The sequence below is a fragment of the Hyla sarda genome, chromosome 1 (genome assembly GCF_029499605.1).
Source record: "Hyla sarda isolate aHylSar1 chromosome 1, aHylSar1.hap1, whole genome shotgun sequence".
Classification (NCBI taxonomy): domain Eukaryota; kingdom Metazoa; phylum Chordata; class Amphibia; order Anura; family Hylidae; genus Hyla; species Hyla sarda.
This window is the reverse complement of record NC_079189.1, coordinates 458220186-458247636: the sequence shown is the minus strand read 5'-3', so window position 1 is coordinate 458247636 and position 27451 is coordinate 458220186. Positions and strand designations below refer to the sequence as shown.

The 27451-nt window shown below is 43.3% G+C and overlaps 1 protein-coding gene across 26 annotated transcripts in view; it reads right to left on the bottom strand.

Moving 5' to 3' along the window:
- NCOR2 (nuclear receptor corepressor 2) overlaps window positions 1–27451 on the bottom strand; it is a 495829-nt gene that overhangs the window by 348490 nt on the left and 119888 nt on the right. For all 26 annotated transcript variants that reach the window (XM_056534054.1, XM_056534035.1, XM_056534070.1 and 23 more), the window contains exon 2: window positions 22760–22956. In XM_056534054.1, coding sequence (XP_056390029.1) covers window positions 22760–22864 — 105 coding nt within the window. In that variant the 5' untranslated portion in view covers window positions 22865–22956. The remainder of the gene's footprint in view (window positions 1–22759; window positions 22957–27451) is intronic.

The following is a 27451-nucleotide window of genomic DNA, read 5'->3' as shown; positions in this document are numbered from 1 at the left end:
AAACATAACCTGTTGGGGGTATTTGAGGACTGGGTGTCGGAAACACTGATCTAGCGCAACTCTAAGAAGTTAGTTACTGTCCATAGATTACAGATCGACTCGATACACCTACCCTATACAGTGCTGCACCAGGGAGTGCCTCTTTTGTGCTTTATTGTATGCAAGTATATACAGATAGCCATCAGTTACTGATCAGGACTGCCCACAGGACTGCTAAACTTAGAATAAGCTAGGAAAAAAATGAATAAAAAAAATGTACCCAAATGTTCCCTCATAATACTATATATCAAAATGCGCCTCCTGCCGCATAACAGGATGCTGAAGATCAGACTGCCTGTTCAACAAGACAGGTTCCTTCAAAGGAACACTATAGGAAGCTCAGTGAGGCTATGTAAAGACTAGGAAATATCCATGTGGACATTCCGGACACTGTGGGGTGCCAGCATAATCTTCCAGTGCTAAGACCGCACGAGAATGTGCCGTCTCATAGATGGTTATGCATTCTGTGCAGTCTCACATTCCAAGCGGAATTCAGAATGTCCGCACAGAGAATCTCCATGTGGACATTCTGGACACTCCAGGATGCCGGCATAATATGTCGGCACTAGTACCGCACAGGAATGCACCGTCTCAAAGACGGCTATGCAGGTCATGCGGACTCTGCACAAAGAATGAATGTGTTCATTCTTTGTGCGGACACAGAAAATGGCATTTCTGTGCTGGAAACATCTGGCATGGAAATTCCACTGTGTGCACAGCACTGAATTCAACAGGAATCTGCTGCAGTGGAATCTCCATGCCGGATTCCAATGCGGAATCTACATGCAGGATTCCAATGCGGAATTCGGCACAGAAATTCTGCCATGTGAACATGGCCTAAGTATCATAGAATTACACTGGTGACCTCCAGTCCACCCACAAACAGCAGTGAGAATTGGCTGGGAGCAGAGGGGACTAGAAGTTGTGTACTATTGGTGAAATGAATCAACAAAAAATAGAGAATGCCCCTCAGGGAAGGGAGGGTAAATTAGACCAATCAACAATTGTGCCCATAAGACACATTAATCCCTCTTAGATCCTTCACCGATAAAACTTAACGTTTATTAAGCTCAAATAAAAAGGTAGAGGGTATATGAATTTAAAACCACATCCAACATCTCTGGCATTTTTCCGTATTCTCTCCAGTGATTAACCCCTTAAGGACCCAGCCCATTTATACCTTAAGGACCCGGCCATTTTTTGAACATCTGACCACTGTCACTTTAAACATTAATAACTCTGGAATGCTTTAACTTTTCATTCTGATTCCGAGACAGTTTTTTCGTGACATATTCTACTTTATGTTAGTGGTAAAATTTTGTCGATACTTGCATCATTTCTTGGTGAAAAATTCAAAAATTTGATGAGAAAATTGAAAATGTTGCATTTTTTTTTACTTTGAAGCTCTCTGCTTATAAGGAAAATGGATATTCCAAATAAATTATATATTGATTCACGTTTACAATTTGTCTACTTTATGTTTGCATCATAAAGTTGACATGTTTTTACTTTTGGAAGACATCAGAGGGCTTCAAAGTTCAGCAGCAATTTTTCAATTTTTCACAAAATTTTCAAAAATCGGACTTTTTCAGGGACCAGTTCAGTTTTGAAGTGGATTTAAAGGGCCTTCATATTAGAAATACCCCACAAATTACCCAATTATAAAAACTGCACACCTCAAAGTATCCAAAATGACATTTAGTAAGTGTGTTAACCCTTTAGGTGTTTCACAGGAATAGCAGCAAAGTGAAGGAGAAAATTAAAAATCTTAATTTTTTACACTCGCATGTTCTTGTAGACCCAGTTTTTGAATTTTTACAAGTGGTAATAGGAGAAAAAGCCCCCCAAAATTTGTAACCCAATTTCTCTCGAGTAAGGAAATACCTCATATGTGTATGTCAAGTCTTCGTCGGGCGCAGTAGAGGGCTCAGAAGGGAAGGAGAAACAATAGAATTTTGGAGAGTGAATTTTGCTGAAATGGTTTTTGGGGGGCATGTCACATTTAGAAAGCCCCTATGGTGCCAGAACAGCAGAAAACCCAACATGGCATACAATTTTAGAAACTACACCCCTCAAGGCACGTAACACGGGGTCCAGTTAGCCTTAACACCCAACAGGTGTTTCACGACTTTTCGTTAAATTCGTATTTGTAAATGAAAAAAATAAATTTCACTAAAGTGCAGTATTTTCACCAAATTTACTATTTTTACAAAGGATGATGGGAGAAAATGCCCCCCAAAATTTGTAACCCCATCTCTTCTGAGTATGGAAATACCCCATATTAGGACGTAAAATGCTCTGCGGGCGAACTACAATGCTCAGAAGAGAAGGAGTTACATTTGGCTTTTTGAAAGCAAATTTTGCTGAAATGGTTTTTGGGGGGCATGTCGCATTTAGGAAGCTCCTGTGGTGCCAGAACAGCAAAAAATACCCACATGGCATACTATTTTGGAAACTACACCCCTTAAGGAACATAAAAAGGGTATAGTGAACCTTAACTACCCACAGGTGTTTGACGACATTTTGTCAAAGTTGGATGTGTAAATGAAAAAATATATTTTTTTTTTACTAAAATGCTTTTTTTTCCCTAATTTTTACAAGGGGTAATAGGATAACAAGTGTTGGGGGTCATTTTCTCCTATTTCTTCTGAGTATGAAAAGACCCCATGTGTGGACGTCAAGTGCTCTGCTGGCAAACTACAATGCTCAGAAGAGGAGGAGCGCCATTGAGCTTTTAGAAAGAGAATTCGTTTGGAATGGTAGTCAGGGGCTATGTGCGTTTACAAAGCCCCCGTGGTGCCAGAACAGTGGACCCCACACAAGTGACCCCATTTTGGAAACTACACCCCTCACAGAATTTAATAAGGGGTGCAGTGAGTATTTACACCCCACTAGCGTTTGACAGATCTTTGGAACAGTGGGCTGTGCAAATGAAAGATTACATTTTTCCTTTACATGGACCACTGTTCCAAAAATCTGTCAGACACCTGTGGGGTGTAAATGCTCAATGTACACCTTATTACATTACATGAGGAGTGTAGTTTCCAAAATGGGGTCACATGTGGGGGGGGGGGGTCCATTGTTCTGGCACTATGGGGGCTTTGTAAACACACGTTGCCTTCAATTCCAGACAAATTTTCTCTTCAAAATCCCAATGGCGCTCCTTCTCTTCTGAGCATTGTAGTGCGCCAGCAGAGCACTTTACATCCACATATGGGATATGTTCTTACTCAGAAGAAATAGGGTTACAAATTTTGGGGGGCTTTTTTTCTTATTTTCCCTTGTGAAAATGAAAAATTTAGGGTAACACCAGCATTTTAGTGAAAAAAAAAAATGTTTTCTTCATTTTCCCATCCAACCTTAATGAAAATTCGTCAAACACCTGTGGGGTGTTAAGGCTCACTATACCCCTTGTTACGTTCCATGAGGGGTGTAGTTTCCAAAATGGGGTCACATGTGGGTATACATTTTTTTGCGTTTATGTCAGAACCTCTGTAAAATCAGCCACCCCTGTGCAAATCACCAATTTATGCCTCAAATGTACATAGTGCACGCTCACTCCTGTACCTTGTTGTGTGCCCGCAGAGCATTTTATGCCCACATATGGGGTATTTCCGTACTCAGGAGAAATTGCATAAAAATTTTTGGGGTCTTTTTTTTTCCTTTTACCGCTTGGGAAAATAAAAACTATGGGGCAACACCAGCATGTTAGTGTCAATTTTTTTATTTTTTTCACTAACAGGCTGGTATAGCCCGCAACTTTTCCTTTTCATAAGGAGTAAAAGTCCCCCAAAATTTGTAGCGCAATTTCTCCCGAGTACAGAAATATCCCATATGTGGCCTTAAACTGTTTCCTTGAAATACAACAGGGCTCCAAAGTGAGAGAGCGCCATGCGCATTTGAGGACTACATTAGGGATTGTATAGGGGTGGACATAGGGGTATTCTACGCCAGTGATTGCCAAACAGGATGCCTCCAGCTGTTGCTAAACTCCCAGCATGCCTGGACAGAAATGCCAGTGGCTGTCCAGAAATGCTGGGAGTTGTTGTTTTGCAACAGCTGGAGGCTCCGTTTTTGAAACGCTGCCGTACAATACGTTTTTCATTTTTATTTGGGGGGGGGGGGGCGGACAGTGTAAGGGGGTGGTTATGTAGTGTTTCACCCTTTATTATGTGTTAGTGTAGTGTAGTGTTTTTAGGGTACATTCGCAGTGGCGTGTTATGGCGAGTTTCCTGCTAGGAGTTTGCGCTGCGGCGAAAAATTTGCCACAGCCCAAACTTGAAGCAGGAAACTTACTGTAAACCTGCCTGTGTGAATGTACCCTGTACATTCACATGGGGGGGGGGGGGGGGGGGACCTCCAGCTGTTTCAAAACTACAACTCCCAGTAGTACTGGGTGGTATACCGGTATGAACCGGATATCTTTTTTTTTTCTCCCACGGTATGGATTTTTGCCCATACCGCTATACCGGTCAGGCCCCTCCCCCACCCTCCGAGTCAATAAAAATTTTTTTAACTTACCCGTAATGGGGGTGGTCCGGGCCATCCATCCTTCCTGTAGTGTCTGGCGGCATTCCGGGTGGAGGGTGAACCGGTCCGGGCTGTCCTTCTCCGGGGGTCCTCTTCTCCACTCCGGGCAAGCTCCGTCCTAGTACGCTGCATAGACGCCGCTATGCCGTGACGTCAGGTGCGTCGCTGCGCATGGACGTCACTGTGCAGCGGAGTCTATGCAGCGTTACTAGGCCGGAGCCTGCCCGGAGTGGACAAGAGGACCCCCGGAGAAGAAGGACAGCCCGGACCGGATCACCCTCCACCCGGAATGCCGCCGGACACTACAGGAAGAATGGATGGCCCGTACCACCCCCCCCCCTTCCCCCCCCCCCCCCCCTTCCCCCCCGGACGGTCCCGGCAGCAAATGGGAAGGTGAGTCGGAGTTCTGGGATGGACAGGGGTCTGTATAATATACTACACCTACAGTAGGCCCTCCAGCTGTTGAGGCCCTCCAGCTGTTGCAAAACTACAACTCCCAGCATGCCCAGACAGCCAACGGCTTTCCGGGCATGCTGGGAGTAGTAGTTTTGCAACAGCTGGAGGCACCCCTAGTTGGGAAACACTGACCTATACTATACACTACTATATAGTCCAACATGCTGGGAGTTGTAGTTTTGCAACAGCTGGAGGCTGTAGGGTTGTTTGTTACATCTATTAAAAAGGGTACTCCACTGCCCCAGTGTTCAGATCATTTAGTTCCAAAAGCCCATTTAGTTCCGCTACGCCACCTCAATGCAAGTCCCAATGTAAAAAAAAAATAAAATACCATGAAATACTGTGATACCGTGATACTTTTGAAAAATACCGTGATACTCATTTTTGGTCATATCGCCCAGCACTAACTCCCAGCATGCACTGACAGACCATGCATGCTGGGAGTTGTACTTTTGCAACAGCTGGGGGCACACTGGTTGGAAAACCTTCAGTTAGGTTCTGTTACCTAACTCAGTATTTTCCAACCAGTGTGCCTTCAGCTGTTGCAAAACTACAACACCCAGCATGTACTGATCACCGAAGGGCATGCTGGGAGATGTAGTTATGCAACAGCTAGAGGTATGCAACTACAACTCCCAGCTGTTTGCTGTTTGGGCATGCTGGTATTTGCAGTTTTGCAACATCTGGAGGGCTACAGTTTATAGACCACTGCACAGTGATCGCCAAACTGTGGCCCTCCAGATGTTGCAAAACTACAAATCCCAGCATGCACAGACAGCAAACAGCTGTTTGGGCATGCTAGGAGTTGTAGTTTTGCAAGATCTGGAGTGCTACAGTGTAGAGACCACTGTATAGTGGTCTCAGACTGTAGCCCTCCAGATGTTGCTAAGCAACTTACTGGCTTTCGTAAGATCCAGGGAGCAGTCCTCTTCTGCCACACGACATCGCCGCCCGCCGATCACCATTGCCCGCTGCCTCCGGATGGGTAAGTGGATCTTTTGCCGTCGGTCCTCTGTCGTTTCCCCGTTCTGCCCCGCCTATTGTGGGTGGGCAGGATGGGGAAAAAGGAAAGTTTACCCCCCCCCCCTCCCTGATCTGCTATTGTTTGTCGCTTCTGACGCCCAATAGCAGGGATAGGAGGGGTGGCACCCCTGCCACCTCAATCCTATCCCTTCAGGGGGATCGTAGGTGTCTTAGACAACCGCAATCACCCTTATATTCCGGGTCACCATAGACCCGTATGACGGGGAATAGGCGCAAATCACAAGTGTGAATTCACTTGCGATTTGCGTCGATCTCCGACATGGGGGGGGGGGGGGGGGGGTGTCTGATGACCCCCTGGGCATTTGCCCGGGGTGCCTGCTGATCGATATCAGCAGTCACCCTGGTCCGATCCCCGCCCGGCGAGGACCAAAATTCCCACGGGCGTATGGATACGCCCGTGGGTCCTTAAGTACCAGAAAGCCAGGGCTTATCCATATGCCCTAGGTCTTTAAGGGGTTAATATAACTCCTTTCACATCCATGACTAGTTGGTGTATATGTATAAACCATACACTGGAGGGAATTGTATTCAATACTAAGCCCAGTACTGACCAGGACTCAATGTACTCCTAGGGTAATGCCACCTGCAGTGTGGCTTTTGCCTCTATTTATTCATAAATTTTCAGCCAGTATATGTTGGTGCTTGTTTAAAACCTAGTTCTGCTGCATATTGGTGACCTGAAGCCCAATTGTTTATATCGGGAGGGTATAAAACTTTTGCCTTTTGTGTCAATTTAAAGTAAGTAGTTAGAAAACTCTTACTGTTTTATGAAGAGCAGTGAAGTATTTTTGATTGACAGGACAGGTTGACACTATAACATCCAGGTTTGGTTCACTTTTAGTAATGGATGCAAGATGTGCAGCTATAAGCCTTGTTCACAGTATTTTATGACTGCAGCTTGCTCAGTCTAGGTTTATGTCCTTAGAGGAAATATGAACTCTATGGCCTTCCCTGTTAGAGTGAAGACCAAAAAATAAATAAAAATAAGCCACAACACAATAGGCTAACAAAAGCACATAGGGGGGAATTTATCAAAACCTGTGTAGAGGAAAAGTAACATAGTAACATAGTTCATAAGGTTGAAAAAAGACCATAGTCCATCAAGTTCAACCTATAACCCTAATGAGTCTTAGTTGATTCCAGAGGAAGGCAAAAAAAACTCATACTAGAGGTAAAAATTCCTTCCCGACTCCAAATATGGCATCAGAATGAATCCCTGGATCAACGTTCTGTCCCTATAATTTTAGTATACATAATCAGAAATGTTCTTACTCTCCAAAAATGCATCCAGACCCCTTTTGAACTCTTTTACAGAGCTCACCATGACCACCTCCTCCGGGAGAGAATTCCACAGTCTCACTGCTCTTACAGTAAAGAACCCCGTCTGTGCTGGTGTAGAAACCTTCTTTCCTCTAGACGTAGAGGATGCCCCCTAGTTATAGATAAAGTCCTGGGTATAAATAGATCATGGGAGAGATCTCTGTACTGTCCCCTGATATATTTATACATAGTTATTAGGTCGCCCCTAAGTCTTTTTTCTAAACTAAATAACCCTAATTCTGATAATCTTTCTGGGTACTGTAGTCCTCCCATTCCCCGTATTACTCTGGTTACCCATCTTTGAACCCTCTCCAGCTCCACTATATCTTTCTTGTACACTGGTGCCCAGTACTGTACACAGTATTCTATGTGTGGTCTGACTAGTGATTTGTACAGCGGTAGAATTATTTCCTTGTCTTGGGCATCTATGCCCCTATTGATGCACCCCATGATTTTATTTGCCTTGGCAGCAGCTGTCAGACATTGGTCACTACAGCTAAATTTACTGTTAACTAAGACTCCCAAGTCCTTTTCCATGTCAGTCGTCCCAAGTGTTCTCCCATTTAATACATAATCCCAGCCCGGATTTTTCCTCCCCATGTGCATTACCTTACATTTATCAGTGTTGAACCTCATCTGCCACTTCCCAGCTCAAACCTCCAACCTATCCAGATCCATTTGTAACAGTGCACTGTCCTCTATTGTGTTTACCGCTTTACAGAGTTTAGTGTCATCTGCAAAGAATGCTACTTTACTATTCAACCCCTCTACAAGGTCATTAATACATATATTAAATAGAACAGGACCCATGACTGACCTTAGTGGTACCCCACTAGTAACAGTCACCCAATCAAAATAAGTACAATTAATAACCACCCTCTGTTTCCTATCACTGAGCCAGTTCCTTATCCACTTACACACATTCTCCCCCAGCCCAAGCATTCTCATTTTATGCACCAATCTTTTATGTGGCACCGTATCAAATGCTTTGGAAAAATCCAGATATACGACATCCAGCGATTCCCCCTGGTCCAGTTGAGCTCACCTCCTCATAAAGGCTGATCAGGTTAGTCTGACATGACCGATCCCTCATAAAGCCATGCTGATATGGAGTCATACATTTATTTTTATCAAGATAGGTTGCTTCTTTCATTTTGCAGAGGCTTTTTTTTTATGATAGAAACGATCTGATTGGTTGCTATGGGCAACTGGTCAACTTTTCCAGAAAGTGTCCAGCTATTAAGAATGGAATCTTATAACGCAGAATCATCCGAGAGCTAATGCTAAATAACACCAAACTTAGTACAAAACAACCAGCTCACCGCCAAGAAGGAAAATAAACAGGGCACACTGCTAAAACTGGAACTCAAGAATAATTCCAGCAGGCACAATTGAGAGTGTGGGGGTGCAGAGTGAAATTTCAGGCTGAAAAGGACAAGGGGTGCAAGGTAGGCCAAATCCTAGCTTTATATGTGATTTTTTTTATTTTATTTGCACAGTGACAGACAACCCTTTGAATCATCATTGATATAACAATGACATTTACAAGAACACTGCTTTAAACAAAAAAACAGACCTGTTTGGAGTTCACCATGGGAATTGCTATGTGTTGCGCAAATAATCACTTCCCATAATCCCAGAAACATCGGTTCCACAGTGAAGCATGGTGGTGGCAGCATTTTGTGGGGGATGTTTCATCAGCAGGGACTAGAACACCGGTCAGGAGTAAAAAATATCGATAGCAATACATACAGGACAAGTCTTGAGGAAAAACTGTTTCAGTCTACCAGGGATTTGAGACTGGGATGGAAGTTCACATTTAGCAGGACATTTGGGGAGATTCATCAAAATTTGTGCAGAGAAAAAGTTGACCAGTTGCCCATAGCAACCAATTAGATCACATTTTTTAAAAGGCCTCTGAAAAATAAAATAAGCGATCTGATTGGTTGCTATGAGCAACTGGTGGACTTTTCCTCTGCACAAGCTTTAATGAATGTCCCCCATTGACCCTTAACACATTGCTGAAGCTACTCTGGAGTGGTTAAGGAGAAATATTCCAATGTCTTGGAATTGAGTGGTCAACATCCAGACCCCAATCCAGTTGAGAACCTGCTGTACTCCTACTGAGCCCGAAAGGGGTTGGAGCAGTATTTCATGAAAGCATAGGAAGAAAATCCCAGCATCTAGATGTGCTAAGCGAATAGAGACTTACGCCAAGAGACTGGCTGCAAAAAGTGGCTCCACAGCATTCTGACTCTCAGGGGGCGATACTTCCCATTACATTTTTCTCTGTGTCAGAGTAGAAAGACTATTTTGTACCTGCAAAGTGGAAGGCATGGTGTGTAAATGAAATGGTACAAAACTCTTAACCATCCATTTTCATTCCAGGATGTAATGTAACAAAACAAGAAAAACCCCAAGATGGTGAATATTTCCACAAGGCATTGTATGCACAGATATTTATCTGCCCACAGGCTGGACCCGTGACTAATACACTACAGTCCAGTCCACCCCATGTGCAGATAGCTCTCACCCTTCACACATATACAGTTACTAACAAGTTGAACTGAATAAACAGTTTTTTCCTTTCATCCTGAGTAGTCACAGATCTACGCAGGAATTTTCACTTTTACTTTTTAAACATTGCCTCAATCCATATGGCTGCCCTATTTGTGTTAAGACAGGATTTCTGTGGTCGCCTAATGAGCTATTACAGGTTAGCTCGAAAATACCTTCTTATTCCATTTACTAACAATGTTTTTTTTTTACTCTCTAAGCAACAACTTAGCTAAAAGAAAGCCATAAGCTATAGATTGGACTTCGTTATTAATATTACTTATTGTAATGAAGCACAGCAGTTTGCATTATCAGGTTATTGCTTTAACATTTAGTAATACATGAATAATAATGGCTATAAGCATGCATTATCGCCAGGACCATGATTAACATGTGACCTTTGCCCAATAATTGCTCAGGTGCTAATTACAAGCATGTGACATTCTGCAATTCAGTCTATTGAGAGAAGAGAGTTAAGCAAAACCATTATTCTTACTTTCCTTCCTGAATTTAGTGACCCAGAATAACCCGAGTGTGTCAGCCTCATCTAGATAGCATAATCACACTGGCTGGATCAAATAGCAGCTCTTCTGCTCATGCATTAAAAGCCACAGGCCATAGAGTCACCCTGTATAACACAGACAACTACCTACAGTGGGGCAAAAAGTATTTAGTCAGCCACCAATTGGGCAAGTTCTCCCACTTAAGAAGATGAGAGGCCTGTAATTTCCATCATAGGTATACCTCAACTATGAGAGACATAATGAGAAATAAATACATAAGAAGAATTTATTTGCATATTATGATGGAAAATAAGTATTTGGTCACCTACAAACAAGCAAAATGTCTGGCTCTAACAGATCTGTAACTTCTTTTAAGAGTCTCCTCTGTCCTCCACTCATTACCTGTATTAATGGCCCCTGTTTGTCATCAGTATAAAAGACACCTGTCCACAACCTCAAACAAAAGAGGAAACAAGGAGCGCTCCCTGTGCGGTATCGGTGATGGTAACAGAATAGTGTGAACAGGTGTAATACTTGCTCACCTGCTGGGGTTGTGCAGATAAGGCACAACAAGCGTGGACAAAATGGAGACTGCAGCGGCTTCCCAAGCTGACTAGCAGACGTGCAATAACTGGAGACGGGAGAGAAGACTGGAAGTGGAAGCTGGATCGTGCGGTCACAGAGGAGATGGGTACAACCTTGTACAGTAAGGTGCTTTATTCTTAAAACATGCAACGCGTTTCAAAACTAGGGATCGACCGATATCGTCTTTTTAGGGCCGATACCGATAATCGGTGCAGGTTAGGGCCGATAGCCGATAACTTATACCGATATTCCGGTATAAGTTATCGGCTATTTAACCCCCTGCGACACAGCTGCAGATCACTGATTTAAAGCGGGCGCTTTAAATCAATGATCTGCAGTGGCTTTTGCGGGGCCATAGGCCGCCGCCGCCACCCGCTTCTCTCCCCTACCTGTCAGTGTGGTCCGGCACATCCATTCTTCCTTCCTGTAGTGTCCGGGGGCGTTCCGGGTGAAGAGTGAACCGGTCCGGGCTGTCCTTCTCCGGCGGTCATCTTCTCCACTCCGGGCAGGCTCCGGCCTAGTACGCTGCATAGACGCCGCTGCGCAGTGACACCCGTGCGCAGTGACGCACCTGACGTCACGGCGTAGCGGCGTCTATGCAGTGTACTAGGCCGGAGCCTGCCCGGAGTGGAGAAGATGACCGCCGGAGAAGGACAGCCCGGACCGGTTCACTCTTCACCCGGAACGCCCCCGGACACTACAGGAAGGATGGATGGCCCGGACCGCCCCCATTATGGGTAAGTTTAATTTTTTTATTGACTCGGAGGGTGGGGGAGGGGCCCGACCGGTATAGCGGTATGGGCAAAAATCCATACCGGTATACCGCCCAGCATCACGGTGGGGGGTGCGACGCGGTGGGTCGGGGGTGCGGTGCGGTGGGTCGGGGGGGGTGGCGGTGCGGGGCATTATCGGCAAGGTAATTGCCGATACCGATAATGCCCAAAATCGTGATTATCGGCCGATAATATCGGCCATACCGATAATCGGTCGATCCCTATTCAAAACCATTGTTTTTTTCATCAGGCATGATCAAACTGAACAACAGACTGAATTTATACAAACAATTATGGGGACGTCACACACGGATGTGACGTGTTCCACAAATCCTGGAGAAACTAGATAAAACCTGGATTACCGGATCTTGCTACTGATAATAATAATGATAAATATATAAAATATATAAATAACTAACATAGAAGGACATAATCATATAGCAAAATGATAACCATTAAATATAAAGCTGATACCTGTTATAAATCAGGAAAAATAAAAAATGAAAAATAAACAGAATGTAAGAGTATTTAAGATGTATTTAAGATGTAAACCATTTTAAAGGGTTGTTTTCTCATTCAATTCATTGAACCCAAAATGATGACAAGAAAGGTGAGCAAAAATCCCAGAACCACACGGGGGACCTAGTGAATGACCTGCAAAGAGCTGGGACCAAAGTAATGGAAAGGAAAGAATGAATGTGGCCACGTATCGTGAGGTTTTGAGTAAAAACCTCCTTTCATCAGTCTTTCAGCATGACAATGATCCAAAACATACCACCAGGGCAACGAAGGAGTGGCTTTGTAAGAAGCATTTCAAGGTCTTGGAGTGTCCTAGCCAGTCTCCAGATCTCAACCCCATAGAAAACCTTTGGAGGGAGTTGAAAGTCTGCGTTGCCCAGCGACAGCCCCAAAACATCACTGCTCTAGAGGAGATCTGCATGGAGGAATGGGCCAGAATACCAGCAACAGTGTGTGAAAACCTTGTGAAGACTTATAGAAAACGTCTGACCTCTGTCATTGCCAACAAAGGGTATATAACAAAGTATGGAGGTGAACTTTTGTTATTGGCCAAATACTTATTTTCCACCATAATTTGCAAATAAATTCTTTAAGAATCAGACAATATGATTTTATGTGTAAAACAAGGAATATCCAGCGCAGCAGGAGCTCAAATGCATAGATTTATTTACGATACAGCAACATACAGGAAAGGAGACAGCAGTGACGAGTTTCGATCGTCTAAGCGATCTTAATCATACTGTCAGTGCTGTCACTATCCCAGCGCCTTAAAGGGGTACTCCGGACCTAAGACATCTTATCCCCTATCCAAAGGATAGGGTACAAGATGTCTGATCGCAAGGGTCCCGCCGCTGGGAACCCCACCCCCCCCAATCTCTCATTCCGCACCCACCTTTGTGAGCTCTCCGCAGACCTGGAGGCTCCGAGTGTGAGGCATTACGACCACTGGGCCAAAGTATTGTGATGTCATGACTCCGCCCCCGTGTGACAACATGCCCTGCCCCCTCAATGCAAGTCTATGGTAGGGGGAGGAGCCTCCACGCCCCCTCCCATAGACTTGCATTGAGGGGGCGGGGCGTAATGTCACACGAGTCATTACGTCACAATACTCCAGCCGTGTGGTTGTAGCGCCTCACACTCGGTGCTTCCAGCACTGCGGAAAGCTCACAAAAGGTGGGTGCGGAATGAGAGATTGCGGGGGTTCCCATAGGTGGGACCCCGCGATCAGACATCTTATCCCCTATTCTTTGGATAGGGGATAAGATGTCTTAGGGCCGGAGTACCCCTTTAAGTAACTGAATTTAATTCTCCTCTATTGAGAGCTATTTTATAGGCCTGACATTCAACCGAAGACTGCATTACCTGCACAAGATCTATTAGAAGGTTCTAAAATCATTTCCCCTGTCAGGATAAAAAAAAAAAAAAAAAAAATTATATATATATATATATATATATATATATATATATATATATATATATTCCAAAAAAGGAAGCGGCACTCCAAATTGCAAAAAGCAGTGTGTTTATTCACCCATCAGGTCAATGCGACGTTTCAGCCTCACAATGAGGCCTTTCTCAAGCAGTGTATTTGTGTTACATCACTTCCTTATATATAATCAGAAGTAGTGACATCATCAATTCATTTGCATTAATTAAGTAGTGCAACATACAAATACAAGTGTACATATACATCAGTGTCTTAAAACATATATTACAAGAGCATACAAAATCCATATATAACATATACAAGTGCCGATCCTCATTTCTACAAGTATACACCAATAAGTGCGGCATGTAAACAAATACACACATAATCCAAGAGGGTGGTCCCTCACCTTCAGGTTCATGTGTCCCACCTCTGATTCGCCACTTCACCCATGCATCCTCTGTTTGTAAACATCTCGGGTGCGCAAGTCAGGAAGTGCGCTGTATCGTAGCGCGCTCTTCAGTGACTTCCCAAGTCCCGATCTCTGTGTGTGCCCAGCGCATGCGCATTTGGCAAAAATAACCTTTGACACCATATAAGATGTGGGCAAGGCAGTAACACACAAGCGGTGCGCACACTTTACGTGCGATCATTCGTGGGCCATCTTGTTACAATATAATGTAATATATGTATTGAGACACTGATGTATATGTACACTTGTATTTGTATGTTGCACTACTTAATTTATGCAAATGAATTGATGATGTCACTACTTCTGATTATATATAAGGAAGTGATGTAACACAAATACACTGCTTGAAAAAGGCCTCATTGTGAGGCTGAAACGTCGCATTGACCTGATGGGTGAATAAACACACTGCTTTTTGCAATTTGGAGTGCCGCTTCCTTTTTTGGATTTTACTTTGGAAGGTTTGGAGTTTGAACCTGTTGAAGCTGAGCACCCATTTAGGACTTTAAGTCCATTGATACAGTGCCGGTTCCCTACCGTGTTTTTTGACTATATATATATATATATATATATATATATATATATATATATATATATCTATATCCAACCGAAGGAAGAAGCAGCACAACCAAAAGATGCAGAGGTGCAGCGGGTGCAAGCGAGCCCAATCGCAGCCAGGGTCACTGGTATCAGTAGTGATACACAGCAAAGTAAACTGTCCCGCAGCACTCCAAAGTAGAGAAGAAAAGGTTTACTTCCTCATAGTAGGATACAATGTTTCAACCGTCAGCACAGTCTCTTTCATGCTTGAAAAAGCCCATGCTGACGGTTGAAACGTTGTATCCTACCATGAGGAAGTAAACCTTTTCTTCTCTACTTTGGAGTGCTGCGGGACAGTTTACTTTGCTGTGTATATGCAGGTTTAACCCATCATCACATAATGTTTACATAGCAGTAGTCATAAATATATCTGTGCTGCATTACAGCTGTGCCCGTTAGCTCCCTATCTATAGTTGCTTCCATTAATCACAACAAATGGATTGGCTCAGCTAGCGTGGCCGTGCCCCTGCCGTGTAAGAATGATTTGTGGCTTTAATACATTCTGTATCGTGAATACATCAAGAAGGAGTCCCAAATCCTTAGACAAGCAGTTGTAAAAAATAAAATAAAATAAAAAATGGTTAAAAAAAAAGAAAAAAGTGAAAAACAAGAAAAAACAGTAACTTAATCTTGGCTATGATCCTGTACCAGCATCTATAGAATACAAAATGACGGCCTTCATACACATTAACCTTATTACTATAAATTTCCACAGTACTCCTAGGAGGCAGACTGATCAATACACTGTGATAGCTTGTATAGGAGATGAATAATCAAAGTGTTACTCTGAAGAGAATCAAGGGACAGCTCTGCAAAACATAAGAAATCTTATGTCTATACCTTGTTATAACGACAGTGGGGGACATGTATCATTATTTGTGTATGGTAGAAGCAGTTTACCCCTATTTCAGAATTCTAAATCATGCGCAGAAGCGCTAAATTTATCAATCAAGCTCAATGAGCTTCATAAATTGCGGGTAAATATAGTGATCTCCTAAATCCACTCTTTGGAAAATAGAATCGATGATTTAGAGCATCTTGCTACGTTTAGACCAAGATGACTTATATTTGCGCAAAAAAAACTGCTCTTGCGGCAACATTTTTGGTGTAAAGGAAAAGTACGCAGTTAATAAATCCATGTGTACTATAGATGTCACTCCAAGGTACCCCGCCACAGATTCAGCCACATCTGGAGGACATGCTCTACCAAAACGTGTGCAAAAAAAGGGCGTGCGCAAAATTTTGCGCAAAAAAACACACACAAAACAGGGGTAAAATCTTTGATACATGTCCCCCAGTGTGTACATTGTGTTAACCACGTGTGATGCAAGATTTTTAATAATCCACTACAAAACTCATAATAACCAAGAAAATCCTATCACACATCGTAAGGACACACAGGAAATTCAACTCAGCAAAGCTCTCACCGGGGGCGACCACTATACAGATGGTACATATCATTACTGTTCCCACGCATACCGCTTACCTGTCTGCATCACAATATTCTAAGCATTTTATAGCCAAGAAGAAACATACAGTCAAATATTCTAGGAATAGGGTCCACTGTCAGGTAAATTAGTGGATCTAATGCTATATATGCATATGATGGAAAGGTAATCAAGCATTGCTAACAAAATGTTATACAATAAAACCTCTTTGAAAGGACACCCCAAAATTGCATTGAAAAGTGGTCTTTTATGAAAATGGTTTTCTGAAATAAAATGGCCACTACACATATTGTATGGTGGTGTCACATCCAGGTTAGGGAACAGTGCAGTCCTGACACTCACCTTAAACCACTGTCCCTACATACCTGGACATTCTGCCATAAAGAGGGGCCCCCAACTGGGCAACAATCCCTAACCTGGCCTAAGTTCATGGTGTGAGAATAGTCAGTCAGCAACGAACGGGCAAGGCAGCACAAAATCAATAACAAGGGGTTAACCAAGGAACAAGCAAAAGAGTCAGAAACAAGAGAGCAATACAAAATCAGAGACTTAACAATGGAAAAGACAGGAAATAGGTCAAATCTACACAGTGGTGTAGTACAAAATCAGCAGACAAGTAATGGCCAGGAAACAAGCAAAGTTGAGGTCACAGGAGGTCAAAAGGCACAGTAGCAACACTGGGAATATGAGCCCAAGTAACATGTGAGAACTGCCATCATGGGTACAAGTGGATACAGCTAACAAGTTTAAATGTCCTGCTACCAGGAGGTGTGAGCGCCAGAGCCATAGTAGAAAGGCCCTCCCACCTCCTGATTGGCTGGCCAGCACCTCACTCGCTGAAGAAAGACAGTCAAGATGACCAAGGAAGCTGCTGGGTGCGCTGGGGAGAACAATGAACAAGGTACACAATAAATTATTATAATATAAAATAAAATTTTTAAAAAAAGAAGTACCCTTGAAAATAAAAAAAACAACGTGGTAGCAACAAATTCGTGCAGACCTTTAAAGGGGTATTCAAGGATTTTTTTTTTTATTTGCTTAAGCTACCGGGGCTGTAAAGTTAGTGTAGTTCATAATATAGTGTCTGTACCTGTCTCTAAAGGCTGGTCTTGTATTCTTACATGATCTTTGCTCTTGTCACAAAAAGATAGTCACAGCGTTATGGTAATCTCACAACATAGCCATTTAACCCAAAAGACAAGCGCGGATCCTTACTCCAATGCCCATTACTGTCTGGCAGGTAAGTTATGGTGTATAGCCCCTTTAAATCTGTAAGGGCCATTTTACATGGTAAAACGTTACATGCGTGGCAGGACCGCTCGAACCTGTGCAGTCAGAGGAGATTTAGCTGGAGGAAGAACATGTTAATTTTGTTCTGTGGAGTCCATACATTTTATTTCCACTGCAGAAATGCGGTCATGTGCACAGTGCAGAAGAATCTCATTAAAAACAATGGGAGGCTGCTGCTTCAAAAGTTCTGCCATGAGAATGGGTCCCAAGGTTATGTTAACACTATGAAAATTTGTAAAAGTTCCTGAGGAACTGTCTGCTTTAACTTGCTCAGTATAAACATATCCTAAATATCCGCAGTTCAGTGCAACAAGCTTTCACAAAAAGAAAATAATAATTGCAGATTTGAAAGAAAAATCCGCACGAAATCCACCGGTGTAAATGGACCCTAGTGGTGTATCCACATGTACAGTATCGTGGGCATATTTGATACTTGAGATTACAGTGTAAACTAAATAATTGAACAGCAGAAGATAATGTACATGTGAATGCACCCTAAAGATGTGCTCTGATTTGAGCAAAAACATGCTATTCTTTGTATAATGAAATTTCCTACAATGTTCTAGTATACTTTCTGTATCAATTCATTCATTTTTATTTGTTCTGCAGATCAAAGCTGTGTTATCAAGCCAAGTACCTGTGTTTCCATCACATGACTATATCCTCTGGAATAAACAATAAAAGTGCTTACAAAATAACAGCAAGCAGAATGATTTACCCCAGAGGTCCCTGACCCAGTCCTTAGTTACTCCATTGGAATAAAGAGGGGAATATTGCTTAAAAATCCCAGTGATTTAATGAATTAAAGGGGTTTTGTGGAACTATATGACTGATGGCGTACTCTCAGGATTCACTTCTATGGGAGCTGAGCTGCAGTTACCTGGGGCCACCACTATACAATTAACGGCACAAGCCTTCAGGCCCTATTCACATTGTAGTGCAGGAAGCCAAACAGCAGATCGCAGGAGGTGTCAGCATTCTGCAGATCTGCCATTTTCTTAAAGGGGAACAACCTAATTAGCTTTTTCTGACATGTAATGGGCTGTATACGTAATACTTATTACTACTAAACAGAGATCTTCAGACAGCTTTATCCACCCCTTCCCCCATGGGATCCAATGCTGGTCATACCGTACATTCTTGATAGCTGTCTGACAAACTCTCTTTTGGCTTACACTGAGCCAGCATGCATATGTATGAGGGGAAGAACGCATATATTCTGAATGGAAGGATGGAAGACAGCACTGACAACAGCTTATGTCCCTGGGAACAAAAGGATCTGACAGGAATCAAATATGCCCACACCATCTGCAGTTGGGGGAGAGCTGAGGCGCCACCACACGAGTTAGATGAAATCAGCAGCTTTGCTCCTTGTAAGATTTTCTAAAACATCCACCCTTGGCTAAAAATTTCAGAAAAGGCACCATAGTTATGTGCCAGAGGTGTTGGCAGCAGCTTTCTTCCTTTACCCATTCTTCTTTCTTCTGGCCAACTTCACAATGTGTATTGCTGTGTTCTTATCCATTTATTTTTACCAGTGTATATATCATTCCTGCCTTGGACCCTCATTTGTCCTAGTCCCATAGATTCCGGTCCCTGCTGTTCAGCACTGCTTCTAGTTAATGTAATGTGTCAGCTTGCTCAGTCAGTCAATCACCGTCTGCACCAGTGACCCACCTCAGCCAGTGCCTGCAGGATCGACATGTCACAGTAAATAAGAAATATGGCTGAAAATATCAGAGCCGCTTCTGACCCAGTGACTTGTTTGCAAGCTATTGGGATCTGGAGACAGAGTTGTCAGAAGTCCCCTAGACTTGTAGGGGACTTCCGGATACTCCAGATTGTGATAGTCTGCAAGAAAGTTACAGGATCAGAAGTGGGCCCTGTATTTTCAGACATATGCTGCCACAAGGAGCACCATTAGAGATACCTTTTAAAATATATTTTTCTGGAGTTGGGCAACCCCTTTAAATACATAGCAATGCATACTGTAGAGTTGGCCAACGAGCCACTGAATTAATGTTTTACTCTAAGACAGATAACTAGGTATGGCAGCTACATTTTCCGAAATTAAAATTATTGATCAGAGTGGATTTTCTAGATATGTTGAAGTATAAGCTCAAAGAAACAGCAAAAGGTGCTGAGGTAGAGAGGGCTGGTACTGTATGTCCTATAACATACACAGAGTAGTATAATCTAGGAAAATGTAAAAATCCAATAGACTATAATGGGGTTTTCTAACGGTCGTATGGGCTTTTGTAACGGCCGTTTAACAGCCAATTTTCAGGGTTTTTATAACCGACGTTTATAAACAGATTCATTTTATAGTGTGAAAGCAGCCTAAGAGATTTAAATAATGTATAATGAGTTATTAAGGGTTTTTTATGTTCCCATTATTTTCATTCCAGCGGTATTTAAATCATAAACTTTTTAAAGGGGTATTCCGGGCAAAACATCTTATCCCCTATCCAAAGGATAGGGGATAAGATGTCTGATCGCAGGGGTCCCGCCGCTGGAACCCCCGTGATTTCCCTGCAGCAGCCTCCAGCATTCTATGCGGGGCTACTTTTCCTGTTGCATCACGCCACGCCCCCTCCATTCATGTCTACGGGAGGGGGCGTGACGGCCATCATGGCCCCTCCCATAGACATGAATGGAGGGGGCGTGGCGTGACGTCACGTCCCCAGTCTCGGAAACCCCCAGGTTCCGAAACTGGAGACGCAGCCCCGCATAGAATGGGGGGTGCTGCAGGGAGATTGCGGGGGTCCCAGCGGTGGGACCCCCGCGTTCAGACACGTTATTCCCTATCCTTTGGATAGGGGATAAGATGTTTTTGCCCGGAATACCCCTTTAAGCTCACAGAGTAACAATACATAACCTTGCATCAGATTTTTTTGTAGGTGATAGATAAGCATTGTAGTGAATAGTGACATGCAAACAGTACACAATGAAGTAATGATCTCAGAAGACTTTGTAACAACAAAGGCCTTTTTTTTTTTTTTTTTCAATCCCATCGCCCTGTTCATAGATGTGGTCTCCTTTAAACTGTCTACTGCGGGTTGGCAAGAACAGGAAACCCAAATATAAAATACACCAAATGTGCAAATGAGAAAAAGCAGCACTTCCTCTCCCTGAAGCTATATCTAAGTAACAGATCATTGGTTGGTAATGGTTGGTGTGAGGTAGAGCAGCTTGTCTACATACATCACGTGATCCTACTTGTACAATACACAGTAAGATCATATCTGCTCGGTGAAGGAACCTCCACTACAGGAAGACAGTAATTCACCATCATCTCTTCTTTATTCATCAGTTTTTTTGGGGGGGGGAATAAAAAATAAACCTTCTCTAATCATGTCCTTTCAAAAGCTGCTTACACACGTACAGCATACATGAGCAAGATGTATGAAATGAGGCCAGGGCAATGTGTAGGTACAATAAGCTGTCAACACCTGCCCTTACCGGTAAGAGAATACTACAATATTACTATACCAGTTGCGGTCTCTCTTTAAAAAATAATAAAAGAATTCAGTTACGACAGAAGAACAAAGAGACACCATTGAAGGCAGTGTCCTTATCGCCTGGCATAGGAAGCACACTTTATCTTAAACAAACAACATCAAACAGTCATTTTCTGAAACCTATAAAAGGCAATAACCAGACCTCAAAGACACCCGTGAAGTTATAATGGAATCGGAGAGATAAGACACAGGTGAATTGTGTCCAGCGGGCAGTCTCTATAGTACAGTAACTTTACTGCTTTCTGCCACGTCTGTCACTGTATACATTAAATATAAAACATTCAAATGACAGAAAAACAAACAAAAATGTGTTGCTCCATTTCTCATGGTAATCAGAGTGGTAGCATTATTCTCCTACAGCCCCACTAAAGGGGTTACAAAACTGATAACCAGTACTGAGAATAGGCCATCAATATTTAAATGAGCAGAGGTTTAATACGCCCCCTCTATATATATCTATATGGGAGAGCCCAAGATAGCCGAACGGCTCTCCCATAGAGATATATGTAGGGGTCCTGCCAATGGCAGTTGGGGGCAGGGGGGGGGGATTTAAAGTTGAGATACCCGCTCTGCCCGCCCCTGGTAGTCCGGGCAGAGCTGGGTAAAGACGGTTACCGGCGGCAGACAGCAGGGGGACGGCAGCAGAGAGGACCGGCGGCAGAAGAATGCAGGCGGCGGAGACAGATGCCGCAGTGAAGATCTGGTAAGTGATCTTCACTTCAGCCTTTAAGTTTCACAGCTACAACTCCCAGCATGCCCAGACAGCAAAAGGCTGCCTGGGCTTGCTGGGAGTTGTAGTTTTGCAACATCTGGAGGGCTACGCTTTGGAGACCACTGTATAGTGGTCTCAAAACTATACACTTCCAGTTGCTGCAAAACTACAACTCTAAGCATGCCCAGACAGCCAAGGCATGCTGAGTGTTGTTGTTGCAAAACTACAACTCCCAGCATGCCCTTCGGCTGTCTGGGCATGCTGGGAGTTGAAGTTTTGCAACAGCTGGAGGTACACTGGTGCGGAAACACAGCGGTTGTCTGTTACCTAACAGTGTTTCCCAACCAGTGTGCCTCCAGCTGTGGCATAACTACAACTCCCAGCATGCACGGTCTGTCAGTGCATGCTGGGAGTTGTAGTTCTGCAACAGTTGAAGATTAGCGCGCCCCCCCCCCCCCCCCCCCCCCCCCACACACACACACACACACACACACACACACACACACACGTGAATGTACAGGGTACATGCACACGGGCGGGGGCTTACATCGAGTTTCCCGATTTAAGTTTGAGCTGCGGCAAATTTTCCGCCGCAGCTCAAACTCCAAGCGGGAAACTTTTTCCCCAAGAAATGATGCAAATATCTACGAAAATTTACCACTAACAAAGTAGAATATGTTACGAAAAAACATTCTCGGAATATAATCCTTAAGTTAAAGAATCTCAGAGTCACTAATGCTCAAAGTGACAGTGGTCAGATTTTAAAAAAACGGCTACGTCCAAAATGGGCTGAATCCTTAAGGGGTTAAGCCTGGATAACCACTTTATGACTGACACAGAAAGCATTGAAATCAATGATCCACCCATATAAAACACAAAGATGCTGGGTTCTCTACTAACTTAATATATACCAATAGAATTTTTCAAACCAAACACGTTTAAATAAATGTTTAACATAAAAGTCTTACTGTATGTGCCCGGGATAACTGCATTGGGTAAGGAATAGCATGTGGAGTGTATCGGGCTTCGGCAGCCCTCCTGCTTTGTGTAGCTGGCTGGGTAGAACCAGACATACTGAGCTAGCAGTCTTGAACTCTGTTTTCTTAATGAAGGGATTACAGTCCAGAGAAGATCATGGGATGACTTTGGTTGTATCACTGCATATCTGTAAAGAAAAAAAATTTAGAAATTCATTACATTTTTTTTACATATCTCTTCAAACACCAATAGCAACAGAACAGTTTGTTAAAGGACAGATAATAATACCACGTGCTCTCTAGGTTAGTAAAAACTCTTCTTTATAGACAAGGCGATAGAACGTTATTAGTCATATAACATGGTGAGAGTTACTGTTTCCTCCCAGCTGGAGAGCCACATATTCTAGTCTCATCGCAACGCACATTATTTGCCGAGAGAAGATTTTTTTTTCTCACTCCATCAATTACTGTAGCTCCAAACATTGTAAACAGCATTCATTCCATCTCACAAAGGTGGTTCTTTCCTGTAGATATCGGTCTGGTACCCCTCAACCTGGGTCCTACAATGGTTTGCACCCTGCCCCTTCTCTATTTGGTGTGCTGCTCCTGATTTTGTTTACTTCAAGCATCAGAGTCCGGCACTACACACACTCTCATGCACTACAAAGTACATACCGCACACCCCCAACACAAGACTGATCTATTTACCAGTAGCCATGTCATGTAACATGCAGCTCAGGGCTCCGCAGAACTCATGTGCCTTTGGTCAGACTGCAGCACACTACACTTGTCACTACTTCCTTTCTGAGAGCAGTTTACATGTGCCATGAACACTAGTGTCAGAATCAGTAGCTGGGGTGTGAAACCGACCTCAGGGAGGGGAAGTTCTTTCCTTGAACCGCAGATCAGGAGATGTTGATATACTGTTATTTTATCTATTGCTTCCAGATAGAGCACCTTGAATAAACAATAACTTGCTTTCTTAATCACATTGTTTTTCCTCTTGTCAGTAGTTTGTATCCCCCTCCACTCTGATTCCGGCAGACTAGATACTAGACCTAATAATACACACCAAACATAACACATCTATCCATCTTATCTGTTGATCAGCCAGCAACATTTTCTGCTAGTTTCTGCTGAAAACTGTAGTGTTTCCCTCCACCAAATCCCTTGCATTGCATTTGGAGATTAGGCAAGCTGAGTGCTGCGCTACCTCTTTACTTAAAGCAGAGGAAGCAGTGGTGAAAACTTGCTGCTCCAGCAAGCTGCCTCCTAGCCACAAACTGGTCTGGTCTGAGGTGCATGAGAAGGAGACAAAATTAGAAACCTCACCCCTGCACTCCTACAAAGCACTAGTCCTGAGGCACCATGATGCTCTTACAGCCAAAATGCTGCCACAGTACCATAAATATTTCTAAGAGTATATATCTCATACATGAATGGTGACCTGGCACTGTCCTGGTTTATGTACAGCTTCAGAGTGCTCGCCTGTTGGCAAACAGGTAGCTAGCAGTATAGTCTCTGTATGTGTCTCAGTGTGGTGCTTCTCCAATTCGACAAAGCAGGCAGAACAATATTCTCATTAGAAAAGGAGTGTTTTCGGAGCACTCACCTCGGACACCGAATTATCGTGCAGAAGATTCTTTATTCATGGTCACGGTAGCAGGTACATAGCAGGGAGGTGGAAAGGGGGAACAGGAGCGGGTGGGCAAAGCCCACCGGCTGAGCCCACCCGCTCCTGTTCCACCTTCCTTCTATGTACCTGCTAGTGTGACCATGAATAAAGAATCTTCTGCATGATAATTCGGTGTCCGAGGTGAGTGCTCCGAAAACACTCCTTTTCTAATGAGAATCCATCCACTAACATACCTAAACCTGACATATCTACCATAACTCCTAGGCAGCATGCCTTCTGTCTTGGAATTTAGCTGGACTCTGATTTTTTTTTTTTCACCCTGTATACAGTCATTTGCATGTTCTTGTCACCTGCACCTCTATAATATCTGCCTCTTTCTTAGGGTGGGTTCACACTACATTTTGAGGATACGGTCCCCTCCATTTCATTAAGCAGGGTCCCACCGCACAGCAAGCACTATAGACGGTATTTATCATTGTAGGTGTAAGTGAAGCATTTTTCTACACCTTTTTTGGTGTGCTGGTAATGTGTAGGAGAACCAAATTTAAAGGGGTTCTCCACCATATGGTGATTTTAGTACGTACCTGGCAGACAGTAATGGACATGCTTAGGAAGGAACTGAGCTCGTCTTGGGGCTAAATGGCTGTGTTGTGAGATTACCATAACACTGTGGCTAGCTTTTTGTGAACTTGTATTTCCTGTTTGACTTTACTTTTTTTGACTACAAATCCCACAATTCCATTTACCTCCCTCCCACACATCAGCCACCCCACCCACTGAAACAAAAGACCTGTGGTTTTCAATCAGGGTGCCTACAGCTGTTGCATCAGTTGCAGATCTCTCTCCCACCAAGCGATTCCTCCACCTATTAAAGCAGACAGGCTCCCTGTCATCAGCTGACTAGTGAGTCCGGTCTCGGCCGCATTGCAAGCTGGGAAATCTGAGACAACAGTCATTTTGTATGCTGCTAAAAATAAATATTGGAGTGAAAATCCCATAATAATTTTGAGAAAACCGTCACACACATGTACAGACACTATATTATGAACTACACTAACTTCACAGCCCCTGTAGCATAGTCAATTAAAAAAAAAATCCTGGAATACCCCTTTAATAAATGGTCGCAGAGCATTTGATAGATTTTGTGCAGGTCCACATTTTCTGAAATTTAACTCTTCACATACACCAAAAAGCTAAGGCTGCTTTCACACTATAAAATACTTCCGTTATGAATGCCCGATATAAAAAGCCAGGAAATCGGCAGTTATACGGCCGGTACAAATTCACTAATGGCCATTAGAAAATCCCATTATAGTCTATGGGATTTTTCTAATAGCCGTTTTAACCCGTTATCGCCCGTTATTAATAACGGACGTTATTTTGTGATGGGCAATTGAACAGGAGAAATAGTGCATGCACTAATTCACCCGTTACTATCGCCCGTCACAAAATAATGGCAGTTATTAATAACGGGCGATAAAGGGTTAAAACACTATATACTATATATATATATATATATACTATAATGGGATTTTCTAACAGCCGTTAGTGATATTTGATTACAGGGCTGTATAGTTAGTGTAGTTCATAATATAATGTCTCTACTTGTGTTTCCTGGTGGTGTCGCAATTCTTCTGTGATTTTTGGCCCAATGTTTATTTCTAATAGCATACAAAATGACTGTCTCAATTTTTAACAGGTTGCAGTGCGGCCCAAGACATTACATCTCTAGTCAGGTGTTCAAAAGAAGCCTGTTTTTGCTTCAATAGGTGGAGTGACCATTGGGTGGAAGGGAGATCATTCTGCAGTTAATTGTAGGTTTGCAACAGCTAGAGGCACCCTGGTTAGAAAACACTGGTTTATTGCATTGAAGGAAGCACATGTGTGGAAGGTAGAAAAATTATCTCACGCTTACAAACAAGGAATTATGGGACATTTAGTTTGAGGGAGGGAAATCCAACAGGAAATAAACAGTTCACAGAAAGATACGGATCCTTCCTAAGCATGTCCATTATAGTCTGGCAAGTAAGTACTATAATAACCTTATGGTGGATAACCCCTTTTAGCATCTCAACAGCAACTTTTTAAAGATTGGAGTTCATCAGCTGTAGATTGCTCTGTAAGAGCTATTCTCTGTCAGGCTATGTGAGAAGGTCCTTTACTTTTTGCTCTGGGGGCAAGGAACTTTCACGGTTCCCACATATTACCCCCTTAGTATTAGGGGAACTATATAAGCTGCACTATTCATTCTCCAATATGGCACAATCGCTGCTTCAAGTTCTACTCTCTGATCGGATTTGAACCTTGTTGAACAACTAAAGCTATCCACTTGATATGCTGTAATACCAATAAGTTAATATCAATTCCATTCAGATATCCATTTGAAATTTCATTTTGAAATCCGCCACCAGGAGCCCTGAATGGCCGGCATCAAGGAGCCATTCAGGGCTCCCGGTGGGGGTTTTTAAACTACTACTTTGACCCACAAATGTATGCCCCCCCATGCATAAATATAATAATTCATTGGCCCCAGTTTGCTTTTCCTTATCCCCCCAGTGTCCTTATTACCCCTCCCAATGCCTGCTCCTCATCTTCTTGGAGCAGGGCAGCAGCGGGACATGTCGGGAACCAGTGGCAGTGAATAAATGAATAAAGCTAACATGTCCCACATGCCGCAGCCCGACATGTCCCAGCTGCTGGCCTGATCCTAAAACAATCAGCGCACCGCCAGGACTTGTCTATTCTCTGCTGCTCATCTCTGTACCCAACAGGGATGAGCAACAGAGAATAGACAAGTCCCGGCAGTGAGCTGATTGTGCTAGGTGCAGGGCAGCAGCGGGGACATGTCAGGCGGCGGCGGTGAATAAATGAAGCCTACATGCGGGACATGTCAGCTTCATTCATTCATTAATCACCGCCGGTTCCCAACATGTTCCGCTGCTGCCGGGCTCCAAGAAGATGAGGAGCAGGCAAAAGGAGGGGAAATAAGGATATTGGGGGGGGGGGGGGATAAGGATAAGCACACTGGGGCCAATGAATTATTATAA